At 39.2% G+C, this 27,927-nt stretch overlaps 1 protein-coding gene across 2 annotated transcripts in view; it reads right to left on the bottom strand.

Annotated features, from left to right (window-relative positions):
- SHTN1 (shootin 1) overlaps window positions 1–27,927 on the bottom strand; it is a 123,162-nt gene that overhangs the window by 28,316 nt on the left and 66,919 nt on the right. For both annotated transcript variants that reach the window (XM_033181585.1, XM_033181586.1), the window contains exons 9-13: window positions 27,710–27,856; window positions 16,801–16,954; window positions 14,622–14,721; window positions 7,969–8,051; window positions 1,813–1,922 (exon numbers count right to left, since the gene is read on the bottom strand). In XM_033181585.1, coding sequence (XP_033037476.1) covers window positions 1,813–1,922; window positions 7,969–8,051; window positions 14,622–14,721; window positions 16,801–16,954; window positions 27,710–27,856 — 594 coding nt within the window. The remainder of the gene's footprint in view (window positions 1–1,812; window positions 1,923–7,968; window positions 8,052–14,621; window positions 14,722–16,800; window positions 16,955–27,709; window positions 27,857–27,927) is intronic.

Genomic DNA, 27,927 nt, shown 5'->3' with positions numbered 1-27,927 from the left:
TATGTATGGAACATTGCTTATGATTTAAGAAGTTTTCAATCTTTCTCTTTTGAAACTAATTTTGCTTCTTTATGGCATTGCGTTTTTCTCTAGTAATAGTTTGGTTTTGCTTATTCTTTCCATAATTAGTGGTGATGTGAAAGTCATAAAAACGGACTCTTTTTCAAAGGTGGCACTCAGACCTTTCATTTTAAAGTATTTTCACACTTTATTCCATTTGATCTTGACAACAACCCCATGTGTCAGATAAGACAGGTGCTGTCCCCATCTTGAAGAGAAGAAGTGTGGGGAAGCTGGGTGACAGTGCCAGGGCCCAACTCCAACAGCTCTGCTCTTCACTCTCTTGCCAGACACCAGCACTGGGCCAGCTGTGCCAGATCATTCTACACACTCAGCTTCTCCTCTAGTTTTACATTTCATCCTTTACTTAGAAAACTGCTTTCAGATCACTGGCACAAGACTGAACTATTTTACGTGGTTGGCTGAAGCTTCTGTTTCCTTAGATATAAATTTACTCTTGGAGTTGAGTATTCTTTCCCTCTTTCCAATCCTTTCCCACATACAGCCCACACTATAGCCCCTCTCACCTTACATGGCTATTTTGCCTGCCTGTGACAAAGTGGCAACCTAGAAAACCCATCAGAGGCCAGGCGCTGTGGCTCACGCCTGTAATCCCAACACTTTGGGAGGCCAAGGCGGACAGATCACGAGGTCAAGAGATCGACACCATCCTGGCCAACATGGTGAAACCCCGTCTCTACTAAAAATACAAATATTAGCTGGGCTTGGTGGCGGGCACCTGTAGTCCCAGCTACTTGGGAGGCGGCGGCAGAAGAATCGCTTGAGCACGGGAGGCAGAGGTTGCAGTGAGCCGAGATTGCGCCACTGCACTCTAGCCTGGTGACAGAGTGAGACTCCGTCTAAAAGAAAAAAGAAAGAAAGAAAAAAAGACAAAACCCTCAGAATGTGTACTGAACAGTCACAACACTGGAGGACGTTCATGCAGTTGAGGCAGGGCACCCTTGAGAGGGAGAAATAACCAAACCATAAAGGTTAGTGAAGAAGGGGAAGGAAGAAGGGGAAGTGGAAGAAGAGAAAGAACCGGTCAGTTCATACCTAATTAGAGAGGAGAAAGAATATTTTTCAAGAAAAATGTTCAAAACTATTATTGGGCTTATTTAAATGTAACAGATATACAGAGATCATGAAAGGGACTCTTAAGCGCCTTCACAGATCCTGAAGCACTCGCTGTGGTCTAGTTTAGAAGAGTTTTTCTCCTTGAAGTGACTTGGAAAACATTTGTGAAATTAATGAAAAACAATCATATAAGTCTCACTATTTTCCCCAAAGTTGTCCTAGTTTTCTGCTGTTATTATTATGTGATTCCGTCCACCATAATAGAAGCCTCAGAAAGGCGAGGGTTTTTGCCTATTTTGTTCACTACTTTATCCCCCGTGCCGAAAACAGTATCTGGCGCATAGTAGATAATAGCGGTTAAATTAACAAAAGAATCAGGAATCAAAAGAAAGGATGTGATAATTGTTATTTGTTTGGTGTAACAGTTCATATCACTGTCTCTTGTAATGAGACGACAGCACCCCCAAAATAACATAGCTTCCATTTTATACTGATTTAGGTTCACCATGGATCCTCCTGAAACATGCTTATGTGAAAGTAGAAGTTTTTGTGACACATTAGCTTTATCCTAAGATTTGACAGTGAGTTCTGATGCAGTTTTCATCAAATTTCAAATTTGTACATTTAAAAAAGGAAATATCAAGCAGGGAAAAAAAGCATTTAGTTACTCCATACCTTTGTCTTCGGTCTGACTGTCTGATTAACAGGTCTAAGATGAACTCCCTTTTTAATTCTATCCATCATCTCTTCAACTGCTTGCCTCTTTAGATCTGTGACTTCTTCAGCTGTTCAAAGAACACATACATAAATCCTCTTATGTTACAAGAAAACAGCTACTTCCTATTTTTTGGTCACTTGGAAAAATTACACTATGTGATTAATCACAGTCATTTTTCATTCACAGTTGCAGAACACTAAAAATTTACTAAGGTTAATAGCTATCAGGTAGCAACATTTAAAGGAAAAATTTTTACAGAAAAAAATCTGATCAGAAAAATAAGAATTATAAAAATCTGTAGCCTGGATCCAAGTCAATATTGTCTTGCCTCTGTCAACAAAGTAGACTTTGTTCATTTGTCAACATTTTTCCAGGTCTTTAAAATCCCAACTTTGTGCCTAATCCCAAATAATCTTTGTCTCAAAGATGTTTTTACAACTTACTGTACATCCTATGTCAAAGAAATCAGCCCCCCCAAAAAAACAACTACCAGAAATCCATTAGGGGAAAAAAAGATGAAATAGATGTTTTTCTTGTTGGAGTAAGTCTATAGTCAAAAGACAAACAGCAAGTAAATAAAATCTATTTTTAAATTGCCATCTTTTGTTTAGGAATCATACGGAAAGGAAACATTTAAGCAAACTTTTCTCAAGTCTTTTTAAATTGTCACTGTTAAAAGAAAACACACATGTAGCAATAATTGCAATTAAGTAATTACATTTGATTTTAAAATTCAACTATTGTTTAAACTTGCCACTGCCACTACTTTGCTGCAAAAAAAAAATAAATACATAAATAAAAAAGAGGTGGAGATGTGTATCAATTGGATGAATGTAACTGAGGTGAACTTAAACCTGTTGATCAGAAAAGTGAAATGTCTCTCTTGTAGAATAGCTTGAGCAAAATCACAGAACCATTTCAGAACATTTATCACCATTAATGCAGTTCTAGGTCTTGTGTTTACCTCCATCTAGCTCACTGCAGCCTACATATTTGAGTTTATCTCATAGGGACCTTTCAGTTATCATCTTTAATAGACTCTACACTGCCTGGCAATATGGTGGGCAGTCAACAAGTCTCTACTGACTATTGGCTTCTGAAGTTTCTGCTTTAAATGGCTACTAATGTCTTTACGATTTGAGTAGAAATGACTAAACCCCAAAAGCTGGCTTCTAAATGTTGAGTAGAAATGACTAAACCCCAAAGGCTGGCTTCTAAATGCAGGCAATCACTACTGCATCCCCAAGCTAATTAGCTCCAGTATCAGGCTTTGCAATAAGGAGGCCTTATTATGGCTTCTTTTTCTGCTACAAGGCCAGACTCCATTTCAACCCTGGGTAGCCATTCCTCTTGTGTAAGTGCCTAGGGGAGCAACTAAAAGAGACCAGAAGTTTCCGTTATCCTCATCTCTACAAGTCCACAAAGAGGGATCACTGCCATATTCACTGTATAACCTAGATTTTCTGATACCGTCCTAACTTCAAAGAGAATTGTCAACCTCAGAAGCCACTGAAATGCTGAGAATTAAAGTCTCTCAACATCTAAACAACAGTTTTCAGATATAGAAGTCAAAACAAGTATCTTTTGCCAAGCAACATGGGAAATATGATCACCAAAGTTAGAGCTCATCTACCAGTAAATGAAAGATGACTAAACTGTGGGTTGATCAATCATGTGCCCTTAAGCAGCATTTTCTTGGGCAGCTTCTTCTGATGGTTCACAAACATCAACAAAGGAACAGATAAGTAAATTATGATGGGTAGAAATTCATTCATTAATTCAATCATTCATTCCTTCATTCACTCACTCACTCACTCAATTATTCGCATATGTGTTGTGAACTACACAGTGCTTTTGCCGACCCTATTCAAAACCCAGGGAGATAAAACCCAGATCTGCCATCCAAGCATCTGGTATGGGTGTGGGATTTATTCCTGAGAATCTAGAAAATACTTTTTTTTTTTTTTTTTGAGATGGAGTCTTGCTCTGTTGCCCAGAGCTGGAGTGCAACGGCACGATCTCGGCTTACTGCAACCTCCAACTCCCAGGTTCAAGCAATTCTCCTGCCTCAGCCTCTCGAGTAGCTGGGATTATAGGCGCGTGCCACTACGCCCAGCTAATTTTTGTATTTTTAGTAGAAATGGGGTTTCACCATAGAAAATACATTTTTAAAACATTTTATTTTTCAGAAAGTCTGCCATTTTGAGTCTAGGAAGAGCTGCATGGTAATAGGAACACCGCCTACAAACAGATTAGCACTCTGTAAGGAATGACTGAAACCCAATTAAATGCACCATACAAAAACTAATTAAGGCAGACAGATGGAGAATTATGGCCAACACCATTCAAATCTGCTACAGCATCTAACATAGCAGGAATTTAAAGTAGTTTCTTATATTTGCTTGCCAGAATCATAGTGATAATTCAGAGACGTGCCACTATCTGTATTGTGTACAGATTATAAACCAGGCTTTAATTTCTCAGTCTTTTTCAAATGTAAAGGCCGAATTGCTTTTAAGGAAAAGAAATCATTCTTATCAGATTCCCTACTCAGGCGCAATACAAGAGCAATGCGAGGTTAGCCACACAAGCTTTCTCTCTTGCCGACCCTGTTTTTGAACTAGCAAAAAGCAATCTATATGAACGTCTAAACTATTAAGCAGTTCTAATAAATCTGCAAGAATCACCTACAGAGAGCTCATGGTATGTTTTGTAATTCTTTCTGCAATCACACAGTTGGTAATTGTCTCACAAAAGCATGTAATCAAGAGGACAATAGAAATATGCAGGATACTGGAGATTAAAGAAAAGGGACAAATAAAGACAACAGGTCTAATGTTATTGAACTGCCACAGGAAAATAAAATCAAATGCTCTTTGAGTTAGTGCTTCAAGGTCAGTCTTGGATCAGAAAGCTACATGTAATTAACTGGGGCTTAAATTTTAAGATCCACTTGAAAAATAAGTTAGTTCCTTAAAAAAAAAAAAAAAAAAAAGACCCACAGACAAAACCATCACCTGATTACTAAATAAAACCTTCTGCTATTACCTCGAAGAAACAAAAATGAATTTCCAAATTCCACAGGATTACTATTTCACTAACTTTTTTTTTTAAGGTAATTTAAAAAAAAATCTTATGCCACCATGATGTACCAAATTTCTAAAGAATACATTATAGTTGAATTAAGTTCAAATCTGACATCAGGTCATAAAGTTAAAGAAATTTCCTTAGCTACAATAATCACAAGAACCTGTGGGATGAGGATTCCCTTTGCCCCTCCCACATAATGGCTAGTACCTTTTCCACGTTTATCCATGGTAACATTATGAGTATTTTCTGTGATGGATACTACTCTAAACACTTTTCACATTGTGAGACTCACTAATTCTCACAACAATCCTGTGAAATAGGAAGTACTATTATCCCCATTCTACAGATTAGCAAATCAAGGCACAGCAAAGCAAGAAAATATCAACAAATTAATGACCTGAATGTATGATTAACAGTAGGCATACTTTTGAAATCCGGAACTGACCTAATAAATACATTCTTGTCAAAATCAGAGTTATTATCTCCAGAGTGTAATGATCTCTTATATTCAATTCTTAAAACTACCTATAAAATATTCTGCAGTCTTTCTTTACAATGAAGATTTTTAGAGCCATAAGTAAGGAGTAAACGTTCCCCCACTTATAAACTCTGAAAACCTCATCAACTGTAAGTTAAAAGCCATCGTAAGATGCTAACCTAAGAAAGAAAACACAGTGAATGTGAGACAAGTCACTATGTTATAAATGCAAACCCCAAAGGGTCACAGAGAATTCTAATGTTTGATGCTTGACATTAATTCATCATGCATTTAATCATTGATTTATTCACTCAACAACTATTTTTTCAGTGTGACCTATTGACAAGACACTATAAATAACTGCCTTGCCAGATAGAGAGAGGGTACTGCTTCAGCCACGTGTGAGTACAGTATGCATTATTCAAGGCTGCATGATTTTTAGGGTTGCTCCAGTCTAAAAATCTCAAGAGCAACTTCTATATTGGTAACTCTACTTAGAATCCCAAAATAGCAATCCGGTAGCCCAAGGATGTGTGAGAAAATACTGTCACATTTCATGAATTATAAATAAATATCATTTTTGTAAGAAAAACTGTACAGTTCCTAAAATTGGGGGTTAAGAAATTTTAGAATAATTTTTCTTTTTAATTTAAGGTGCTATCAAAGTTGACAAGTTGATGATGTGATTTACTTGGAAGGAAAATTCATTTTATTCCAATTTCCCCCCAATCCTCTAAGATATACCAATTGTCTCCCCCGAAAAAATTGAAACAAAATTTAAATTACAGCATCAGGAAACGCTAACAGCCAGTAACCCAAGAGCAGGGCTGTCCAGCAAATCACCAAAGGCGGAACTGCTTCAGAATCCTGCAATGCCTTGTGCAATGCAGAATTTGCCTTACAGCCCCATTAATGTGCAGAGGAATAGAGTCCAAAGGATTGCAGAAGGCAGGCACAGAAAGCCAATTCTTAGAGATGAAATCAGCTTTCATTTGTAATGGTGCTGCAAGATTCCTGCTAAGAGACAAAAAACGAAGTCCAAACTTCAATTCATTCAATATGCATGAAAGCAGGGGGATGCTGCCGAGAAGAGTAAACCCTCAAAGAGCTTGCAATCTGCTCAGGGGAGAGAGGTGGAAATAACTCAAACACCACAGCCAGAGTAGAGGTAGGGAGTGGGACATTAAATCCTTAAAGTAACAGAATTTAAAGCAAAATGCTGTCACAATGCATGGTAATGAGCTACTCATTACCATGTTGTTTATACTAACAAAATAGGATAAAAAGGAGGACGAAGAGTCTGGAACACAGCAGCTATCTGCCCCAAATCTGCATGGAGGCTATGGAATTAGAACAGCGGCACAGAGGACCAAGATCTGGCCCCCTTGTTTTAAGCCTTTGCTGTCACTGTGGGTGCACACCAAACTGACATCAGTGCATCTAGCCACTCGCTGGCTCTGCTCAATGGGAGGGCCCTTCTCCCTCCAGTCCCATCTAATCATTGTCCTGTATATCTCTATCTCCAATGAACCAGAGTCCTCTGAATTTTACCTCCCTAAATAGTTCCTGAATTCATGCATGTCTCTCTACCCCTGCTGCTACCACCCTCATCTAAGCTACCATCAACATTCATCTGAATGACTGCAATAGTCTTCCCTCATCCACCCTCATCCATTTACAGTCTGTTCTCTCACTGCAGCTGGTGCGATTTTTTTAAGGACAATTCTCTTGTCCTTAACATGTTATACCTCTGCTTAAAACTTCTACTGCTCTTAGAAGAAATTCCAGAACCTTGACCTTGACCTCCAGAATCTGGATCCTGTCTACCTATTAGACCTCCTCTCTTGGCCACCATGTTCCAGCCATATCAACTTTCTTTCAGTTTCCTAATATGCCAAGTTCCTTCCTGGACACTTTGGACCTTTGAATCCGCTGCTCCTCTATTTGAAATGGTTTTACCCTAAACATCACCCACCCAACCCACCCAATGTTCTAAAGGCACAGCTACTCAGCTTGAACATCACTTTCAGACACCAGCAGTCCACTTCCACTATCTCTTAGCACTGTGTACTCCTCCTTAATTGTATTTAAATAATTACATATTTACTTGTTTACTTCCTCCCTAGTTACACTAGAATGTAACTTCTATATCATGTATCGCCAGCACACAACAGTGGAGTAGTATATACTAAGTGTTTGACAAAGTCCCAGGTCACTTGCTACCAACTCTAAGAAGTCTTGCCCCAAATCCCTCATTTGGAATTACTCCCTCTCTCTCCAGTACACTCCAAGGTACCCTGACCTTTAATGAAAATATATTTGCCACTATGTCTCTCATTACAGTGAGGTGTGCGTGTTTATCTCCTCTGGATAATAAACTACAGGAAGGCAATGATGGTCACTGGTTCATTCTTATAGCTGTTTAATGCTTTATACTATAAATGTTATACAACAACATGTTTATTGTCAAAGAACTTAACAAACATGTGAATTGCCCCCAAAATGTACACCATCAAGCACTTACACCAATGGAAGTGATGCTTACTTGCTTCTGGTTGAGTCGCCTTTTCTTTCTTAGCACCACTGCCACTGGGGTGGGATCGTTTCCTGATCATGGACATGAGGGATCTTTGGGAGAAAGAAAAAGATCAACAGGAGATTACTGGATACCTAGATCCTAAATAATCAGTAAAAATCTCACTCTTTGGTAGGTGCATGAATATACAACTACAATTTAAGTCGTCTACTTTCCATTTTTAATAATATTAAAGTTTTCATCACTTTACAGAAGAGAAATACGTCTCATCCTCTTCTGTATAAAACCAAACTAATTATTGGAGAAAGTACATTGCTGTAACTAATAGTAAAATGCATACAGACTTAACAAAGGAAAAGAGACAAAAAATTTCAATACTCATATATATAAAATTCAGAAATAGCTATCTACGTACTATGTTAGAGGGGGAGAGAAGAATGAAAGAATTAGGGAGTGTTTCATAGTAAGAAGTGTATGTTATCAGTACCTACCTATTTGTGAACTATGGGTATAAAAACATCCGAATCCACATGGTGTAGACCAAATACTTACAGATAAAACATATTTACACCACTCTCTCTGGTCCATTTAAAAACAAATCTATGTAAAATCAAATTATGATAAATTTGACTATACTAAAATTTTATAACCTTTGATATGCAGAATAAAAAGGATATATAACAAAATTCTATAGATCAATGAGAAAAAGCGCATAATACAAAACGGAAGAGAACCTTGCAACTCCAAAAAAGATGTCCAAATTTCCAACACATATACAAAAGAGGTGCTTGACTCCATTAGCTGTTAGGCAAACACAAACCCACGCGGGGATATCACCATACATTCAGCAAATAGACAAAATAAATCTGGTAATATCAAGGGTTAGTGGGTCTGTGGAGTAACAGAAGTTCTCAAACCAAAGAGGATATATAAATTAATAGTACATTCCACTCTGGAAAACTCTTTGTAATTATCTAGTAGAGTCAAAAATATATGTATCCTATGAGCCAGTGATTCCACTGCCACATATCCAACAGAAAGGCAAGCACTTGTGCACCAGGATACATGAACAAGAATGCTCATGAAGAATTTCCGTAATTCCCCAGAACTGGTAATAACTCAAATGTCCATCAGCACCACAATGGATAAGTACATTCTGAGACCTTCATAAAGTGAATTAGATATCAGTGAATATGAATAGACTTAAGCTACACAACGGATGAATCTTACAAAATAGTGTAGAGTAGGCTGGGAGCGGTGGCTCACACCTGTAATCCCAGTACTTTGGGAGGCCAAGGTGGGTGGATCACCTGAGGTCAGGAGTTCGAGACCAGCCTTGCCAACATGGTAACACCCTGTCTGTACTAAAAATATGAAAACATTAGCTGGGCGTGGTGGCGGGTGTCTGTAATCCCAGCTACTTGGGAAGCTGAGGCAGGAGAATCGCTTGAACCTGGGAGGCAGAGGTTGCAGTGAGCCAAGATCGCACCACTGCACTCCAGCCTGGGCAACAAGAGCGAAACTCCATCTAAAAAAAAAAAAAAATACATATATAAATCAATAAAAATAATAATGTAGACTAAAAAGAGCAAGACCACAAGGATACACGAAAATTCCAATTATATAAAGTTCAAAACCAAGCCATACAGATATTTACAGTAGTTTAGGGATACTTGTTAGGCAGGAAAATTTTTCTTCAATAATGCAAGGAAATGATCACCATAAAAGACAGCGATTAGAGAGAAAGGTGCTTATCTTTGGAAACGGATCAAAGGAAAGAATTAGGGTGCCAGTATCGCCTATTTCTTGATTTGGAGGGTGATTACACAGATGTTCACTTTAACATTATTTTAAAACTGTACATTGGCTTGTGTACATATCTGCATATATTATCATTTCCTCCATAAAATGTTTACTAAAACATGAGTGAATCAACAATTTTTGAATTCCTTCAGCTGCATCATAAATGAACTCAGTGTGGTGAACTGTATTTGCAAAACAGTCCAGCAATAGAAAACAAATACTTGGAGGATAAGAAAGGCATAATGTTGCCCTTAGGAAAAGGGGCAAATGGATATACGGAGTAACGCTTGTTCAGAAGATATCACCACCCAATGCTTCTTTTTCATCCTTTTTTTTTTTTTTTTCCCCTGAGACAGGGTCTCACTCTGCTGCCCATGCTGGAGTGCAAGGGCACGATCACCACTCATTGCAGCTCTGATCTCCTGCGCTGAAGTGATCTTCCTGCCTCAGCCTTTGGAGTAGCTGGGACTACAGGTACACCATCAATCCCGGTTAATGTTTTTTAATTTTTTGGAGGGGTCTCAGCACGTTGCCTAGGCTGGTCCTGAACTCCTGGCCTCAAGCAATCTTCCTGCCTTGGCCTCCCAAAAGGCTGGGATTACAGACGTGAGTCATTGTGCCCAGCCTCCAGTTTCTTAATCATTATAATTTCTAGCTTTTTTAACTTTTCACTTCTACGTTTGCTTATATTATTAATCCCCTTCCTAATTGCCTTTTCTTAAAATTCCCAGACTCACTGGATAATCTCCCATAAATCACAGTAGAAAGAAAAAAACACATCCTGCTCTATCCAGCTTGGGAACCAATCACAGAGCTTCTGACTTTGTCTAGTTTCTCTTCTTTGGGCTTGCAATGGCCAAATGGAATTAAATTATTTTCACAAAAGTTAGAAACTCTAATTTACATAGAACTTTGAAATAAGTATATTTTATTCTAGAAGTTATAAAGAACGAAATAAACTTTACTTGCTCAATTTGTCATTCTGTCAGCTGAATCTACTTGTTACCACTCCACGGTGAGCTGGGTGTGAGGAGGGTTCTCACTAATCAGATGTCTCACCTTACCCTCGCACCACACTCTGCACTGACTTCGCCTCTGGTTCTACGAGGAAATTTTCCAAGTGTACATTATTGTACATTAAGATGATGAAGCAGGAATTTATTTTTACTGCTCAGAGTACTTATATATATATTTACACGTGTGAAGAATAATATCTTTTTATTAGCATAAACCACCTAGATGACAGAAAGCGTTACCGTAAAGGATTCTGAGTTGAAGCATAAGCTGTAGACATGCAGTGCTCAGAGGAAAATCATTGCAATATTAAAACCAACAGTCACGATGGGACTCACACTATAGGGAAGGCAGGACTCACAGTCCAGAGGAGATTAGGTCAAGACATCTGGGACCCATACTCAAACCTCTGGCCATCACCGCCCCATTTCACTGTCATTTCAATTGAATGAATAAAATTTCAGGCACGTGTCATCCCAAGATGGAACATTTCAGTGGAGAATTTTCACCCTAGTTTTTTTTTTTTTTTTTTTTCTTGAGACAGAGTCTTGCTCTGTCGCCCAGGCTGGAGTGCAATGGAGCGATCTTGGCTCACGGCAAGCTCTGCCTCCCAGGTTCCTGCCATTCTCCTGCCTCAGCCTCCCAAGTAGCTGGGACTACAGGCGCCTGCCACCATGCCCGGCTAATTTTTTGAATTTTTAGTAGAGACGGGGTTTCACCGTGTTAGCCAGGATGGTCTTGATCTCCTGACCTCGTGATCTGCCCACGTCGGCCTCCCAAAGTGCTGGGATTACAGGCGTGAGCCACTGCGCCCAACCTTCACCTGTTAGTTTTTCAAGTGTCCGTCATGGCCACTGTAATAGTTATTTTGTGTGTCAACTTGACTGGGCCACGGGGTGCCAGAGATACTTGGTTAAACATGATTCTGGTGTTTCCATGAGGATGTTGTGGATGACATTAACATTTCAATCAGTAGACTGAGTAAAGCAGATGGTCCTCCCTGAGGTAGGTGGCCCTCAGCCAATCATCTGAAGGCCTAATTAGAACAACAAGGCTGATCTTCTCTCAACTAACAGGGACTTCCTCCTGTCTGACTGCCTTCAAACTGGGTTACTGGCTTTTTGTTGCTTTCGAACTTGAACTAACACATTGCCACTTCCTGGGTCTGGAGCCTGTCAAACTTTGGAATAAAACTACACCATAGGTTCTCCCAGTTCTCAGGCCCCTAGACTCAGCCTGGAACCACACCACTGATTCTTTTGGGTGTCCAGCTTGCCAACTCACCCTACAGATCTTAGGGCTTGACAGCCTCCATAATCACATGAGCCAATTTCTTATAATAAATCTGTATTTATATCTGCCTATATCTGTATCTACAGATATACATGTTCTGTTTCTCTAAAAAAAAACACTTAACAGCCTCAACCCTCTCCCCATGAACTATATCTGCATAAAACCTGTCCTACTTTCACTGCCACTGGGACAAAATGACCAAGACTTGCCTTCTTCCTCTTTCTTCTACCTATTCTTGGAGTCAAATGAGAGGGAAGAGAAGGGAAAAGCAGTAAGGCCACTTAAAGAAGCCACAGGCCCCAGTCTTTTTTTTTTTCTTCCCGCTTTCTTTTTTTTTTTTTTTTGAGACGGAGTCTCGCTCTGTCGCCCGGGCTGGAGTGCAGTGGCCGGATCTCAGCTCACTGCAAGCTCCGCCTCCCGGGTTTATGTCATTCTCCTGCCTCAGCCTCCGGAGTAGCTGGGACTACAGGTGCCCCCCACCTCGCCCAGCTAGATTTTTGTATTTTTTAGTAGAGACGGGGTTTCACCATATTAGCCAGGATGGTCTCGATCTCCTGACCTCGTGATCCGCCCGTCTCGGCCTCCCAAAGTGCTGGGATTACAGGCTTGAGCCACCGCGCCCGGCCCCCGCTTTCATTTCTAACCATGATTTACATCTGGATAAAACAAATGGGTCAGGAACAAAGTTAGAAAACTTTGATTTGTGAATACAAAATCCACTCAAACTCAATACATATGCAAATATACCTCTTTGGCAAGAAAGCACTCCTCACAAAAAAAACTTCTTTTAAAAATTATGTCCTATACTATTTAAATTCATCTTAAAATAAAAATCATATTATTCAATAAAATTTTCTTTAAAGAGCCTTATAAAAGAGTTCACACTTAAGACACAAATAGTCCTGAACATTCATTTCTCAGCGTTAACTGTAAAGTGCTATTTGGGAAAAAAAATTCTACTTAGGTTATAATTTACTTTTAATTCTAGGGGCTCTCAACATTTCTGAGAATAAAAATCAAAGGCCACCAGCAAGACTGTAATTACTTTTTAATCGTTCTCCCTCTTCGTGGACAGAAGTGACCTTTCTTATCAGCTCAAAATCCCAGACCTTAGAGAAAGATCAAAGTGATGAATTTCCAATTTTAAATGTCAAATCCAGAATATCTCCTACAGATTTAGCTACCCGGGAGAGAAAGATTTTAAAATACCTGAAATTCTTTCAATTGACTCTTGGCTCTATCACGTGTAAAAATTATTTTGCCTTAACTACTTCAATGGCTTAAAGTAGATTATGTCATACCCTGCTCAGTAAGGAAAACTAATGAGACTCTTTTTAAAAGGCAAAGTCCCATTTTCATAGTCGTGTGGGAGGAACATGCTACACATTCTATTCAGATGGATCAGCAAAGGTGCAAAGTATGAATAAATGGCCTCTCTGTGTGAAAGGATTAAACAAATCACATGAGTTAATGAAAGGTTAAAAAAAAAAAACTAGCAAAAGTTTTTAAATGCCATTTATTAAAGAATAAATTATACAAAAGCAGCTAATATCATGACATGAGCACATTTGTCACCTTGGCAAGGAGGTTGTCTTTTGTAATTCTGGATGGTGGCATGCGGAACCATAAAGAAGGCAAAATTTGACTCTAAATCTCCTAGTGTGTATTGTGCTCAAGTGACATACATAATGCCATCATGTCACCTTAGGCTTCAGAAAATACGAATTCCTGTCTGTATATGTGACTTCCTGTCCCAAGAATTTAAACATAATTTATCTTTCTTAAGGAAGGTTCCTCTCTTAACCTTACTAAAGGTATAAATACGAGGAAAGGGATAAAAGTAATTAATACTTCTAGTTTAATTACTCGTTTATAACAATTAGTATGTTTACATTTTCATTTAGTATTTTTATTTTTAAAATAAATGAACAAACCAGAGCTTTTCAAATTCGAATTAGCAAGACAGAAAAGTAAACACATTCTGGAGAAGTTCAAAATTCCTTGTTCTTACCATTAAAGGAAATCTTAATGTTATTGAATAAAATTTATATATTACAAGAAGGGAATAATATATTGGCTTATTAGGCCATTCTCATGCTGCTAATAAAGATATACCTGAGACTGGGTAATTATAAAGGAAAGAGGTTCACTTGACTCACAGTTCCACATGGCTGGGGAGGCCTCACAATCACGGCGGAAGGCAAGGAGAAGCAAGTCACATCTTACATGGCAGCAGGGAAGAGAGAACTTGTGCAGGGGAACTCCTCTTTATAAAACCATGAGATCTCATGAGATTCACTATCATGAGAACAGCACGGGAAAGACGCACCCTCATGATTCAATTACCTCCCATGACACATGGGAATTGTGGGAGCTACAATTCAAGAGGAGATTTGGGTGGAGACACAACCAAACCATATCACTGGCCTTTAGAAAAATTTCCAAGAAAAGCATCAGCTAGCATCTTTCATGCTTTTAATACGGCTCCTCTCATGGCACAATCTGATGGGGAAGAACATTTGATGCAGAGCAGTCTTCCTGGACATGCTTACCGGATAGGATTGGGAGGTGGAGGGGGAAGTGGTGGTGGAGGAGGAGGTGGTGGAGGTACTGAATTCTCAGACTGGTTCACTCGTTTCTGGAGTTCATCAACTGTACAGAGAGCAAGCATTCAGAAGAGAGCTGAAACAAGCAACTAAACATTGTTTATACATGTGAAAGAAAGAACATAACCTTTCTCAAAAGTAAGTTCTTTTTATTAAGGCAAAATAAAAAATTTCAATATGAAATTGTAGACCTTTTTAAACTTTTCACTATCTAGTCTATTGCTAATGCAAGAAAGGACTCCCATCTATCGATATTAAATGTTATCTTTTTGCTGTATATACAACTTTAGAAAAGAAAAAACATGCAAAACAATGGCTGAAGGGTAGGAAGAAGGGAGTAGGCTGAAGAAATATTTGTTAACAACGAAGTATATTACTCAAACACTAATAAATTGTTAATACTTGACTTTAAAAGTATACAGACCAATAATTAATTTTAAAGATGACATTTAGTAATGAATTTTAGTAACTGCATACTTCTCTCCCCTGCTTAATTTCCTTCAAAAACTGCAAATACTAGAGTCTTTGATTTTAACCAGATTCAGCTTCCTAAATCTGTAACTCAGAAACTTTTTGCTCTTTTGAAGATATTTCTGGAAATGCACCATATTCCTTCAAGTCTTTCATGAAGCAGGCATTTTACTTAGCAAGCATCAACGATGTCAAAGTGCCTATGAATGGTGCTACAGAAGACATAACACCTGACTTCAAGGAACTGAACTTGTTTATATCACAGATGCTAATACCTATGAGATAATGGGTAAAAGGTGCTGCATACTGTTGGCATTCAGAGGTAGCTCTCCCCATCCATAGCCATTCCACTTTCCCCAACTAAGTGTACCCCCAGGGATTTGTCCATTTGTATTTACCCTCAACACTTAAATAGGCAGTGTGGGCTATGCTCTCCAAAACTGAGAATCCTCTGGTCATTTCATGTGTATGCACCTATCCCTCCAAGAGGAATCTGAGTTCTCTGAAGACAAAAAGCATGGTTCCTTTCCTTCTGTCTTTTTTTTTTTTTTTTTTGAGATGGAGTCTTGCTCTGTCGCCTAGGCTGGAGTGCAGTGGCGTGATCTCAGATCACTGCAAGCTCCGCCTCCCAGGTTCACACCATTCTCCTGTCTCAGCCTCTCAAGTAGTATATCCTAGGATAAGGCTGGGTACACACACAGCAGATGCTAAGCATTAATAAAAGGCATTCAGAATTGAACCTCATGTGTTTCCAGTGTCTGCCTCCTCCATTCATAATAAAGGTGGCTTTGGCTACAGGCTACTCTGATATTCACTAAAAATAATGGAATATTTCTTAATTTTGGAACAATTAAAAAATAAATTATAATCAATTTTTATTTAGAAAGCACTGAATGCTTTTAGAAGGAAAAAAGGCTTACGTGGTTCTTCTGCATAGGTTTCAAAATTCTAGTATAAAATTAACCAAAAAATATCTGAGGTGAATATTGAAGCTATTATAAAGGGAATGTACCTGACTTCTTAAATTACCGACCTTCCAACAGAGACTTACACATATGCCTGCATAATAATCTAACTCGCACATTCCCGTTAAGCCTTCTAGAACTGAATGAATAAATCTTTTGATTTAAGTATCCCCTGGTGTTTTAAAAGGTTTTCCATTTAATAGATATATTGTTGCCCAGTTCATTGTTAAGTATGATATAAAAAGTATTATTTCATGTGTATAATTAGATACCAAAGATGAAGGTGGTATGCACACCAAAGATGAAGATAGTATGTTTAAAAAGTTTAATACTTTCTAAAAATGCACTCTAAGTGAACAAAATAAAGTACATAATGAATATTCATCTCTGAAGCTCCCTGAAAAGTTTGGTCCTCCTATGCTAATGGTATCTCTGTGTCTTAATTCTGTATATGATGTTCATAAGGGCTCTAAGTCCAAAAAAGAAGTCTAAATATTTGTGAATTATTTAATACAGCAGCTATTCTACTGAATTGCAATGGTTAAAAATGAAGGAATTTAAAAACAAATCTTCGTATTTTCCCACAGCATTCAGTAAATGTTCTAGACTAACTATAGCCAGGTTTTGTACTAGGCATGAGTCATTCAAAGATTAGTAGTAAGACATAGTAGCCTACTCAATGCTTTTACCAGAGTGCTTTAAATTTCTGGCTTTCTCTTCAGAATTCTGATATTTCAATTCCAATTCCTTTTTATCTTCTTCTAGAAGCTCCAGTTGCTGTTTAAGGTTGTGTATCTCTTTGTGGAGTGTTTCATTTTCTAGTTGCTCTTTTAATTCTTTGACCTGTAAGTTATTAAAAAAAAAAAAAGACTTTCATGGGTGACAGTTTTTCCTTTGTCAAAGAAAAGAAAGGGAAAAAACAAGTATTTCCGTTTGACCGTACTTCATAGCAAACAGATTCCGATCCATCTTAACAACCATGCAAATTCTAGATACGATTAACACAAAATCATAATCAGCTCTTTGATTTAAAATAAATGTACTGGGAGTGATGTACTAGACACTTTAACTTTTGTCAGTTTTAGTTTAGGTTCGGGGTATGCGTGCAGGTTTGTTATATAGGTGAATTGTGTGTCACAGAGGTTTGCTGTACAGGGTGTTTCATCACCGAGGAAAAAAGCATAGTACCTGACAGCTACTTTTTCCATCCTCTCTCTCCTCCTACCCTCCACCGTCAAGTAAGCCCCAGTGTCTGTTGTTCCCTTCTTTGTGTCCATGTGTAATCAATGCTTAGCTCCCACTTAGAAGTGAGAACATTTGATTTTCTATGTCTATGTTAGTTCCCTTAGGATTATGGCCTCCAGTTCCATTCATGTTGCTACAAAGGACATTATCTCATTCCTTTTTATGGCTACATAGTAGTCCATGGTGTAACGCGTACCACATTTTCTTTATCCAGTCTACCACGGATGGGCACTGAGGTTGACTCCATGACTTTGCTATTATGTATAGTGCTGCGATGAATATATACGTGCATGTGTCTTTATGGCAGAACGAGCTATACTCCTTTGGGCAATGGGATTGTTGGGTTGAATGGTATTTCTGTTTTAAGTTGAGAAATCGCCACACTGCTTTCCATAATGGCTGAACTTACATTCCCACCAGCAGTGTATAAGTGTCCTATTTCTCTGAAACCTTGCCAACATCTGCTATTTTTTGACGTTTTAACAACAGCCATTCTGACTGACAAGAGATGGTATCTCATTGTGGTTTTGATTTTCATTTCTCTAATGATTAGTTAAGCATTTTTTATATGCTTGTTAGTCACACAGACACTTTAATTTTTAAGTATGAGTCACTTTTGTAACCATTTTCAAAAGAAAAATTCGGGTAATATTTTAAAAGACCCCTGGGGGACACAAATTTAGTAATAAGTATCAAAAGTCTTCAAAAAAAAAAAAAAAAAGAAAGGCTTTTGATTCAGTAAAACCACTTTTAGAAATTATTTTAGGCCGGGCGCGGTGGCTCAAGCCTGTAATCCCAGCACTTTGGGAGGCCGAGACCGGAGGATCACGAGGTCAGGAGATCGAGACCATCCTGGCTAACACTGTGAAACCCCGTCTCTACTAAAAAATACAAAAAACTAGCCGGGCGAGGTGGCGGGCGCCTGTAGTCCCAGCTACTCGGGAGGCTGAGGCAGGAGAATGGCGTGAACCCGGGAGGCGGAGCTTGCAGTGAGCTGAGATCCAGTCACTGCACTCCAGCCCGGGCGACAGAGTGAGACTCCATCTCAAAAAAAAAAAAAAGAAATTATTTTAAAAAATACTCTGAAATGCATTCAAGGAAGTGGTTTTTTGCTGTTTTGTTTTTGTTTTTGTTTTGAGACAGAGTCTCACTCTTTCGGCCAGGCTGCAGTGCAGAGGCGTGATCTGGGCTCATTGCAAACTCCGCCTCCCAGGTTTAGGCAATTCTTGTGCCTCAGCCTTCTGAGTAGCTGGGGCTACAGGCACATGTCACCACACTCAGCTAATTTTTGTATTTTTAGTAGAGATGGGGTTTTACCACATTGGCCAGGCTAGTTTCGAACTCCTGGCCTTAAGTGATCCACCTGCTTCGACCTCCCAAGGTGTTGAGATTACAGGCATGAGCCACCACACCTGGCCTGGAGTGTTCTTTACAACAACAAAACGCTGCAAATAACCTAAATGTCCACCAATATTTTTGATTTAATAAATTATGGCATGTTTATTCAATGAAATACAATGCAACTATTTTAAATCACATAGTTAACTATATACTGACATGAGAAGATATATTACCAATGAAAAAAAATCAGGGCATAAAATAGTATGCATGGTATGATTCAATTTAAACAAACTATATTTACAAAGTTATATATTTACAGAAAGTTCAGCTATGCACCAAAATATGGGATACTTGGTTAATCTTCTTTAACTTTTGCTATATTTTAAAAATGTATTATAAGGAGCATATGTTATTTTTATAATTGCAAAAACCATATGCTGTGCTTAAAAGACTGCTGCATCTGCAAGGGAACTTACAGATAGCTAAGAAACATTTTAAGCCACATATAGATGGTCCCCAATTTAGGATGGTTTGAGATACAGTTTTTCGACTTTACAATGGTGTGAAAGTGACACGCATTCAATACAAACCACACTTCAAATTCTGGATTTTGATCTTTTCCCAGGCTCACAATGTGTAATAAGATACTCTCTCACAATCCTCTGCAACAGCAGCCAGGCACAGCTCCCAGTGAGTCACATGATCATGCAAGTAAATAACTGATACTCTAGAGCCAGGGTCCCCAAACCCCGGGTCTTGGACCGGTACCAGTCCATGGCCTGTTAGGAACCAGGCTGCACAGAAGGTTAGCAGCAGGCATGAGCAAGCATTACCACCTGAGCTCCACCTTGTCAGATCAGCAGCAGCAATAGACTCTTATAGAACCGCGAACCCTATTGTGAACTGCACATGCAAGGGATCTAGGTTGGCTGCTCTTTATGAGAATCTAATGCCTGATGATCTGAGGTGGTGCAGTTTCATCACAAAACCATCCCCCATCCTCTTCCCTCCCCAGTCCATGGAAAAATTGTCTTCCACGAAACTGGTCCCTAGTGCCAAAAAGAATGGGGATTGATGCTCTAGTTTTCCAGTTTTGATTGATGCTCTGTGTTTCCAGTTGACTCTGCCCAATTGTAGGCTAATATAAGTGTTCTGAGCACGTTTAAGGTAGACTAGGCTAAACTATGATATTCAGTAGGTTAGGTATATTATTTTTGATTTACAATATTTTCATCTAACATGGGTTTATCAGGACGTAACCCCATCGTAAGTCAAGGATCATCTGTATATGAAAAGACTGTAAGAATAACTGTATATATACAGAGTATAAGTTTTAGAAGTAGTGATTATTATAATTTCACTGATAACTTTAATCTTCAGTACCCAACAAGGTATACATACAACAATTTAATCTTAAACCTCAGCTCAATTCAGTAGGTTCTAGGCATGTATTATTTGCTAAATGATTTAACTGTAAGTAGCTAGACTTTTCAGAACCAAAAGTTAAATTCTAGCATAAATTGAAACAAAAACACATTTTTTTTTCTCTTTTCTTGAAAAGTAATTCCTACACATGGGGACAAAAGAAAGAATAAAATTCTTTCCCTCCCACCCTGTTCTCCAGTTCTCTTTCCCAGGGGACTGTTACCATCTGTCCATCCAGAGGTACTCTACATATATATCAACATTTGTTTTTAAAATTGGTTTTATTATTTATTTATTCTACTTTAAGTTCTGGGGTACATGTGCAGAATGTGCAGGTTTGTTACACAGGTATACACGTGCCATGGTGGTTTGCTGTACCCATCAACCTGTCATCTACACTAGGTATTTCTCCTAATGCTCTCCCTCCCTTTGCTCCCCACCTCCTGACAGGCCCTGGTGTGTGATGTTCCCCTCCCTGTGTCCATGTGTTCTCATTGTTCAACTCCCACTTATGAGTGAGTACAGGCAGTGTTTGGTTTTCTGTTCCTGGGTTAGTTTGCTGAAAATGATGGTTTCCAGCTTTATTCATGTCTCTGCAAAGGACACAAACACATCCTTTTTTATGGCTGCATAGTATTCCATGGTGTATATGTGCCACATTTTCTTTATCTAGTCTCTCATTGGTGGGCATTTGGGTTGGTTCCAAGTCTTTTCTATTATGAATAGTGCTGCAATAAACATGTGTGTATGTGTCTTTATAGTAGAATGATTTATAATTCTTTGGGTATATACCCAGTAACGTGATTGCTAGGTCAAATGGTATTTCTGGTTCTAGATCCTTGAGGAATCGCCACACTATCTTCCTCAATGGTTGAACTAATTTATACGCCCACCAACAGTGTAAAAGCATTCCTATTTCTCCACATCCTCTCCAGCATCTGTTGTTTCCTGACTTTTTAATGATCGCCATTCTAACTGATGTGAGATGGTATCTCATTGCCATTTTGATTTGCATTTCTCTAACGACCAGTGATGATGAGCTTTTTTTCATATGTTTTTTGGCCACATAAATGTCTTCTTTTGAGAAGTGTCTGGTCATATACTTTGCCCATTTTTGATGAAACTGTTTGTTTTTTTTTTGTGTGTGTGTGTGTGTGAATTTAAGTTCCTTGTAAATTCTTGATATTAGCCTTTTGTCAGAAGGATTGATGGTAAAAATTTTCTTCCATTCTGTAGATTGCCTGTTCACTCTGATGATAGTTTCTTTTGCTGTGCATAAGTTCTTTAGTTTAATTAGATCCTATTTGTCAATTCTGGCTTTTGTTGCCATTGCTTTTGGTGTTTTTGTCATGAAGCCTTTGCCCATGCCTATGTCCGGAATGGTATTGCCTAGATTTTCTTCTAGAGTTTTTATGGTTTTAGGTCTTACATTTAAGTCTTTAATCCACCTTGAGTTAATTTGTGTATAAGGTGTAAGGAAGAGGTCCAGTTTCAGTTTTCTGCATATGGCCAGCCTGTTTTCCCAATACCATTTATTAAATAGGGAATCCTTTCCCCATTGCTTGTTTTTGTCAGGTTTGTAAAAGATGAGATGGTTGTAGATGTGTGGTGTTATTTCTGGGGTCTCTGCTATGTTCCATTGGTCTATATCTCTGTTTTGGTACCAGTACCATGCTGTTTTGGTTACTGTAGCCTTGTAGTATAGTTTGAAGCTAGGCAGTGTGATGACTCCAGCTTTGTTCTTTTTGCTTAGGATTGTTTTGGCAATATGGGCTTTTTTTCTGGTTTCACATGAAATTTAAAGCAGGTCTTTCTGTGAAGAAAGTAAATGGTAGCTTGATAGGGATAGCATTGAATCTATAAATTACTTTGGGCAGTACAGCCATTTTCACAATATTGATTCTTCCTATCCATGAGTATGGAATATTTTTCCATTTGTTTGTGTCCTCTCTTATTTCCTTGAGCAGTGGTTTGTCATTCTCCTTGAAGAGGTCCTTCACATCCCTTATAAGTTGTATTCCTAGGTATTTTATTCTCTTTGTAGCAATTGTGAATGGGAGTTCACTCATGATTTGGCTCTCTGTCTGTCTATTATGGGTGTATAGGAAGCTTGTGATTTTTGCACAATGATTTTGTATCCTGAGACTTTGCTGAAGTTGCTTATCAGCTTAAGGAGATTTTGGGTTTTCTACATATACAATCACGTCATCTGCAAACAAGAGACAATTTGACTTCCTCTCTTCCTATGTGAATACCCTTTATTTCTTTCCCTTGCCTGATTGCCCTGGCCAGAACTTCCAATACCATGTTGAATAGGAGTGGTGAGAGAGGGCATCCTTGTCATGTGCCGGTTTTCAAAGGGAATGCTTCCAGCTTTTGCTCATTCAGTATGACATTGGCTGTGAGTTTGTCATAAATAGCTCTTATTATTTTGAGATATGTTCCATCAATACCTAGTTTACTAAGTTTACCTAGTTTAGCATGAAGGGGTGTTGAATTTTATTGAAGGCCTTTTCTGCATCTATTGAGATAATCATGTGGTTTTTCTCATTGGTTCTGTTTATGTGATGGATTACGTTTATTGATTTGAGTATGTTGAAACAGCCTTGCATCCCAGGGATGAAGCTGACTTGATTGTGGTAGATAAGCCTTTGGATGTGCTGCTGGATTCAGTTTGCCAGTATTTTATTGGGGATTTTCACATCGATGTTCATCAGGATACTAGCCTGAAATTTTCTTTTTTTGTTGTGTTTCTGCCAGGTTTTGGTATCAGGATGATGCTGGCCTCATAAAATGAGTTAGGGAGGAGTTCCTCTTTTTCTATTGCTTGGAATAGTTTCAGAAGGAATGATACCAGCTCCTCTTTGTATCTCTGGTAGAATTCGGCTGTGAATCCGTCTGATCCTGGGCTTTTTTTGGTTAGCAGGCTATTAATTACTGCCTCAATTTCAGAACTTGTTATTGGTCTATTCAGGGATTCAACTTCTTCCTGGTTTAGTCTTAGGAGGGTGTATGTGTCCAGGAATTTATGCATTTCTTCTAGATTTTCTAGCTTATTTGTGTACAGGTATTTATAGTATTCTCTGATGGTAGTTTGTATTTCTGTGGGATTGGTGGTGATCCCCCCTTTACATTTTTTATTGTGTCTATTTGATTCTTCTCTCTTTTCTTCTTTATTAGTTGGGCTAGCGGTCTACCTATTTTGTTAATCTTTTAAAAAAAAAAAACAGCTCCTGGATTCATTGATTTTTTTTTGAAGGGCTTTTCGTGTCTCTGTCTCCTTCAGTTCAGCTCTGATCTTAGTTATTTCTTGACTTCTACTAGCTTTTGAATGTGTTTACTCTTGCTTCTCTAATTCTTTTAATTGTGATGATAGGGTGTCAATTTTAGATCTTTCCTGCTTTCTCCTGTGGGCATTTAGTGCTATACATTTCCCTCTAAACACTGCTGTAGCTATGTCCCAGAGATTCTGGTATGTTGTATCTTTGTTCTCATTGGTTTCAAAGAACTTATTTATTTCTGACTTAATTTTGTTATTTACTCAGTAGTCATTCAGAAGCAGGTTGTTCAAGTTTCCAGCTAGTTGTGTGGTTTTGAGTGAGTTTCTCAATCCTGAATTCTAATTTGATTGCACTGTGGTCTGAGAGACTCTTTATGATTTCCATTCTTTTGCATTTGCTGAGAAGTGTTTTACTTCCAATTATGTGGTCAATTTTAGAGTAAGTATGATGTGGTCCTGAGAAGAATATATATTCTGTTGATTTGGGATGGAGAGTTCTGTAGATGCTATTAGGTCTGCTTGGTCCAGAGCTGAATTCAAGTCCTGAATATCCTTGTTAATTTTCTGTCTCATTGATCTGCCTAATATCGACAGTGGGGTGTGGAAGTCTCCCACTATTATTGTGTGGGAGTCTATATCTCTTTGCAGGTCTCTAAGAACTTGCTTTATGAATCTGAGTGCTCCTGTATTGGGTGCATATATATTTAGGATCATTAGCTCTTCTTGTTGCATTAATCCCTTTACCATTATGTAATACCCTTGTCTCTTTTGCTCTTCATTGGTTTAAAGTCTGTTTTATCAGAGACTAGGATTGCAACCCTTGCTTTTTTTGCTTTCCAGTTGCTTGGTAAATATTCCTCCATCCCTTTATTTTAAGCCTATGTGTCTTTACATGTGAGATGGGTCTCCTGAATACAGCACACCAATGGATCTTGATTCTTTATCCAATTTGTCAGTCTGTGTCTTTTAATTGGGGGCATTTATCCCATTTACATTTAAGGTTAATATTGTTATGTGTGAATTTGATCCTGTCATTATGATGCTAGCTGGTTATTTTGCCATTAGTTTATGCAGTTTCTTCAGTGTCGTTGATCTTTACAATTTGGTATGTTTTTGCAGTAGCTGGTACCAGTTTTTCCTTTCCATGTTTAGTGCTTCCTTCAGGAACTCTTGTAAGGCAGGCCTGGTGGTGACAAAATCTCTCAGCATTTGTTTGTCTGTAAAGGATTTTATTTCTCCTTTGCTTATGAAGCTTAATTTGGCTAGATATGAAATTCTGGGTTGAGAATTCTTGTCTTTAAGAATGTTGAATATTGGCCCCCACTCTCTTCTGGCTTGTAGGGTTTCTGCAGAGAGATCCATTGTTAGTCTAATGGGCTTCCCTTTGTGAGTAACCCAACCTTTCTTTCTGGCTGCCCTTAACATTTTTTCCTTCATTTCAACCTTGATGAATCTGACGATTATGTGTCTTGGGGCTGCTCTTCTCGAGGAGTATCTTTGTGGTGTTCTCTGTGTTTCCTGAATTTGAATGTTGGCCTGTCTTGCTGGGTGGGGAAGTTCTCCTGGATAATATCCTGAAGAGTGTTTTCCAACTTGGTTCCATTCGCCCCATCACTCTCCGGTACACCAATCAAACATAGGTTTGGTCTTTTCACATAGTCCTACCTTTTTTGGAGGCTTTGTTCATTCCTTTTCAGTCTTTTTTTCAATAATCTTGTCTTCATGCTTTATTTCATTAAGTTGATCTTCAATCTCTGATATCCTGTCTTCCACTTGATCGATTTGGCTATTGATACTTGCATATGCTTCACCAAGTTCTCCTGCTGTGTTTTTCAGCTCCATCAGGTCATTTTTGTTCTTCTCTAAACTGGTTATTCTAGTTAGCAATTCCTCTAACTTTTTATCAAGGTTCTTGGCTTCCTTGCGTTGGGTTAGAACATGCTCCTTTAACTTGGAGGAGTTTGTTATCACCCACCTTCTGAAGCCTACGTCTGTCAATTTGTCAAACTCATTCTCCATCCACTTTTGTTCCCTTGCTGGCTAGGAGTTGTGATTTTTTGGAGGACAAGAGGCATTCTGGTTTTTGGAATTTTCAGCCTTTTCGCACTAGTTTTTCCTCATCTTTCTGGATTATCTACCTTTGGTCTTTGATGTTGGTAACCTCTGGATGGGGTTTTTGCGTGGATGCCCTTTTGTTGATGTTGATGTATTCCTTTCTGTTTGTTAGTTTTCCTTCTAGCAGTCAAGTCCCTCTACTGCAGGTCTGCTGGAGTTTGCTGGAGGTCCACTCCCAACCCTGTTTGCCTGGGTATCATCAGTGGAAGCTGCAAAACAGCAAATATTTCTGCCTGTTCCTTCCTCTGGAAGCTTCATCCCAGAGGGGCACCCGCCAGATGCCATCTGGAGTTCTCCTGTATGAGGGGACTGTAGATCCCTGCTGGGAGGTGTCTCCCAGTCAGGAGGCACTGGGGTAAGGGATCCACTTGAGGAGGCAATCTGTCCCTTAGCAGAGCTCAAGCACTGTGCTGGGAAATCTGCTGCTCTATTCAGAGCCGGCAGGCAGGAACGTTTAAGTCTGCTGAAGGTGCGCCCACAGCTGCCTCTTCCCCCAGGTGCTCTGTCCCAGGCAGATGGGAGTTTTATCTATAAGCCCCTGACTGGGGCTGCTGCCTCTCTTTCAGAGATGCCCTGCCCAGAGAGGAGGGATCTAAAGAGGTAATCTAGCTACAGCAGCTTGGCGGAGCTGCAGTGGGCTCCGCCCAGTCCGAACTTCCTGGTGGCTTTGTTTACCCTGTGAGGGGAAAAGAGCCTACTCAAGCCTCAGTAATGGCAGACACCCCACCTCCTACCAAGCTCGAGTGTACCAGGTTGACGTCAGACTGCTGTGCTGGCAGCGAGAATTTCAAGCCAGTGGATCTTGGTTTGCTGGGCTCTGTGGGGGTGGGATCTGCTGAGCTAGACCACTTAGCTCCCTGGCTTCTGCCCCTTTCCAGGGTAGTGAACAGTTCTGTGTTGCTGGCGTTCTAGGTGCCACTGGGGTATGAAAAACACTCCTGCACCTAGTTTGGTGTCTGCCCAAATGGCCACCCAGTTTTGTGCTTGAATCCCAGGGCCGTGGTGGCACAGACACCCAAGGGAATCTCCTGGTCTACAAGGCTTGCAAAGGCCATGGGAAAAGCGTAGTATCTGGGCTGGAGTGCACTATTCCTCACAGCACAGTCCCTCATGGCTTCTCTTGGCTAGAGAAGGGAGTTCCCCAATCCCCTGCACTTCCCAGGTGAGGTGACACCCCGCCCTGCTTCGGCTCGCCCTCCATGAGATGCACCCACTGTCTAACCAGACCCAATGAGATGAACCAGGTACCCAATGCAGAAATCACCTCCCTTCTGCGTTGATCTCACTGGGAGCTGCAGACCGGAGCTGTTCCTATTCGGCCATCTTACCAGCCACCAAATATGAACATTTCTTAGTGAGGCAAAACAAATCAACTCTACCTCACCACCAACTTTGTAAAAACTTCAGAACTTCCAAGGATTAAATGTCAATACTGTTGCCACAGAGGCTTTGACAGGTGATAACAAGTAGCAGCTAACAGCCTTTCCTTCCCAAATGAGGTACATTATAAGTAGTACAAACATTGATGTAATTTTTCTTAAGTGGTCTCTTTAATTTGAAAGTCTTTGTTCCACTTCTTTGCTTCTCTTCTCCCACATTCTCCTCTCACCTACCACAATGACTATTCTTTCTTCTTGGCACACAGAGGTACACTATGTCAGCTGGAATAGCTCCACTCATCAAACTGAAATAACCACTTAGGAAGTCTTTAAACATACACATTTGTGCAAGTTTACAAAATCAGAAATTTTCTCTAAGCAAACAATTACTACTAATATGGACTTTCATTTTCTCTGAATAAAACCTATGCCCTCCAACAAGTGCTCTGAGATGAATAGAGCCTCTTAGTGTGTGCAGTCTCCAAAAAATACGTTTCCAAAAATCAAATTTCCAGACTTTGCATTATCCAAGCTCTTCCTGAGTTATATCTCTTTCCCTTGCTTCTTCCGACTCTTTGGACAGTTTAAAGAGTATTATAAAGTGTACAACAGTGTGTTACAAATTTCAGTTTCACAACATTAAATTCGTTTAGTTATTTTTTTCTAAAAGGTGGTTGGAAGGACTTAGTAACTAAGGCAAAATATGAAACAGTAAATGACTGGACTGACTCCACAGGCACCCTTCATCTTAAATATATGTGTATATGCATGTACGCGTGTGTGTACCTAAAACTCCAGAAGAAAAGGGGTTACCTTTTGTTGATGCTGAATTCTCTCTTCTTCAAGGAGCTGGGTGAGTTTTGCATTTTCATCTAAAGCTTTCAAAAGCTGCTGATCAGGGACGGAGTTCTGCAGCAGAAGATGGCTTTGCCTCTTTAGCTTGTTTTGCTCAATGAACATCTGCAAAAGTTTGTTACAAGAATGTATATATCATTCAATCTCACATATCTCCTCAACTGTAACTTCAGCAA

This window comes from Trachypithecus francoisi, unplaced genomic scaffold, assembly GCF_009764315.1.
Source record: "Trachypithecus francoisi isolate TF-2019V2 unplaced genomic scaffold, Tfra_2.0 Contig01579, whole genome shotgun sequence".
Taxonomy (NCBI): domain Eukaryota; kingdom Metazoa; phylum Chordata; class Mammalia; order Primates; family Cercopithecidae; genus Trachypithecus; species Trachypithecus francoisi.
The sequence above is the reverse complement of the archived record's forward strand: the minus strand, read 5'-3'. Positions and strand labels throughout refer to the sequence as shown.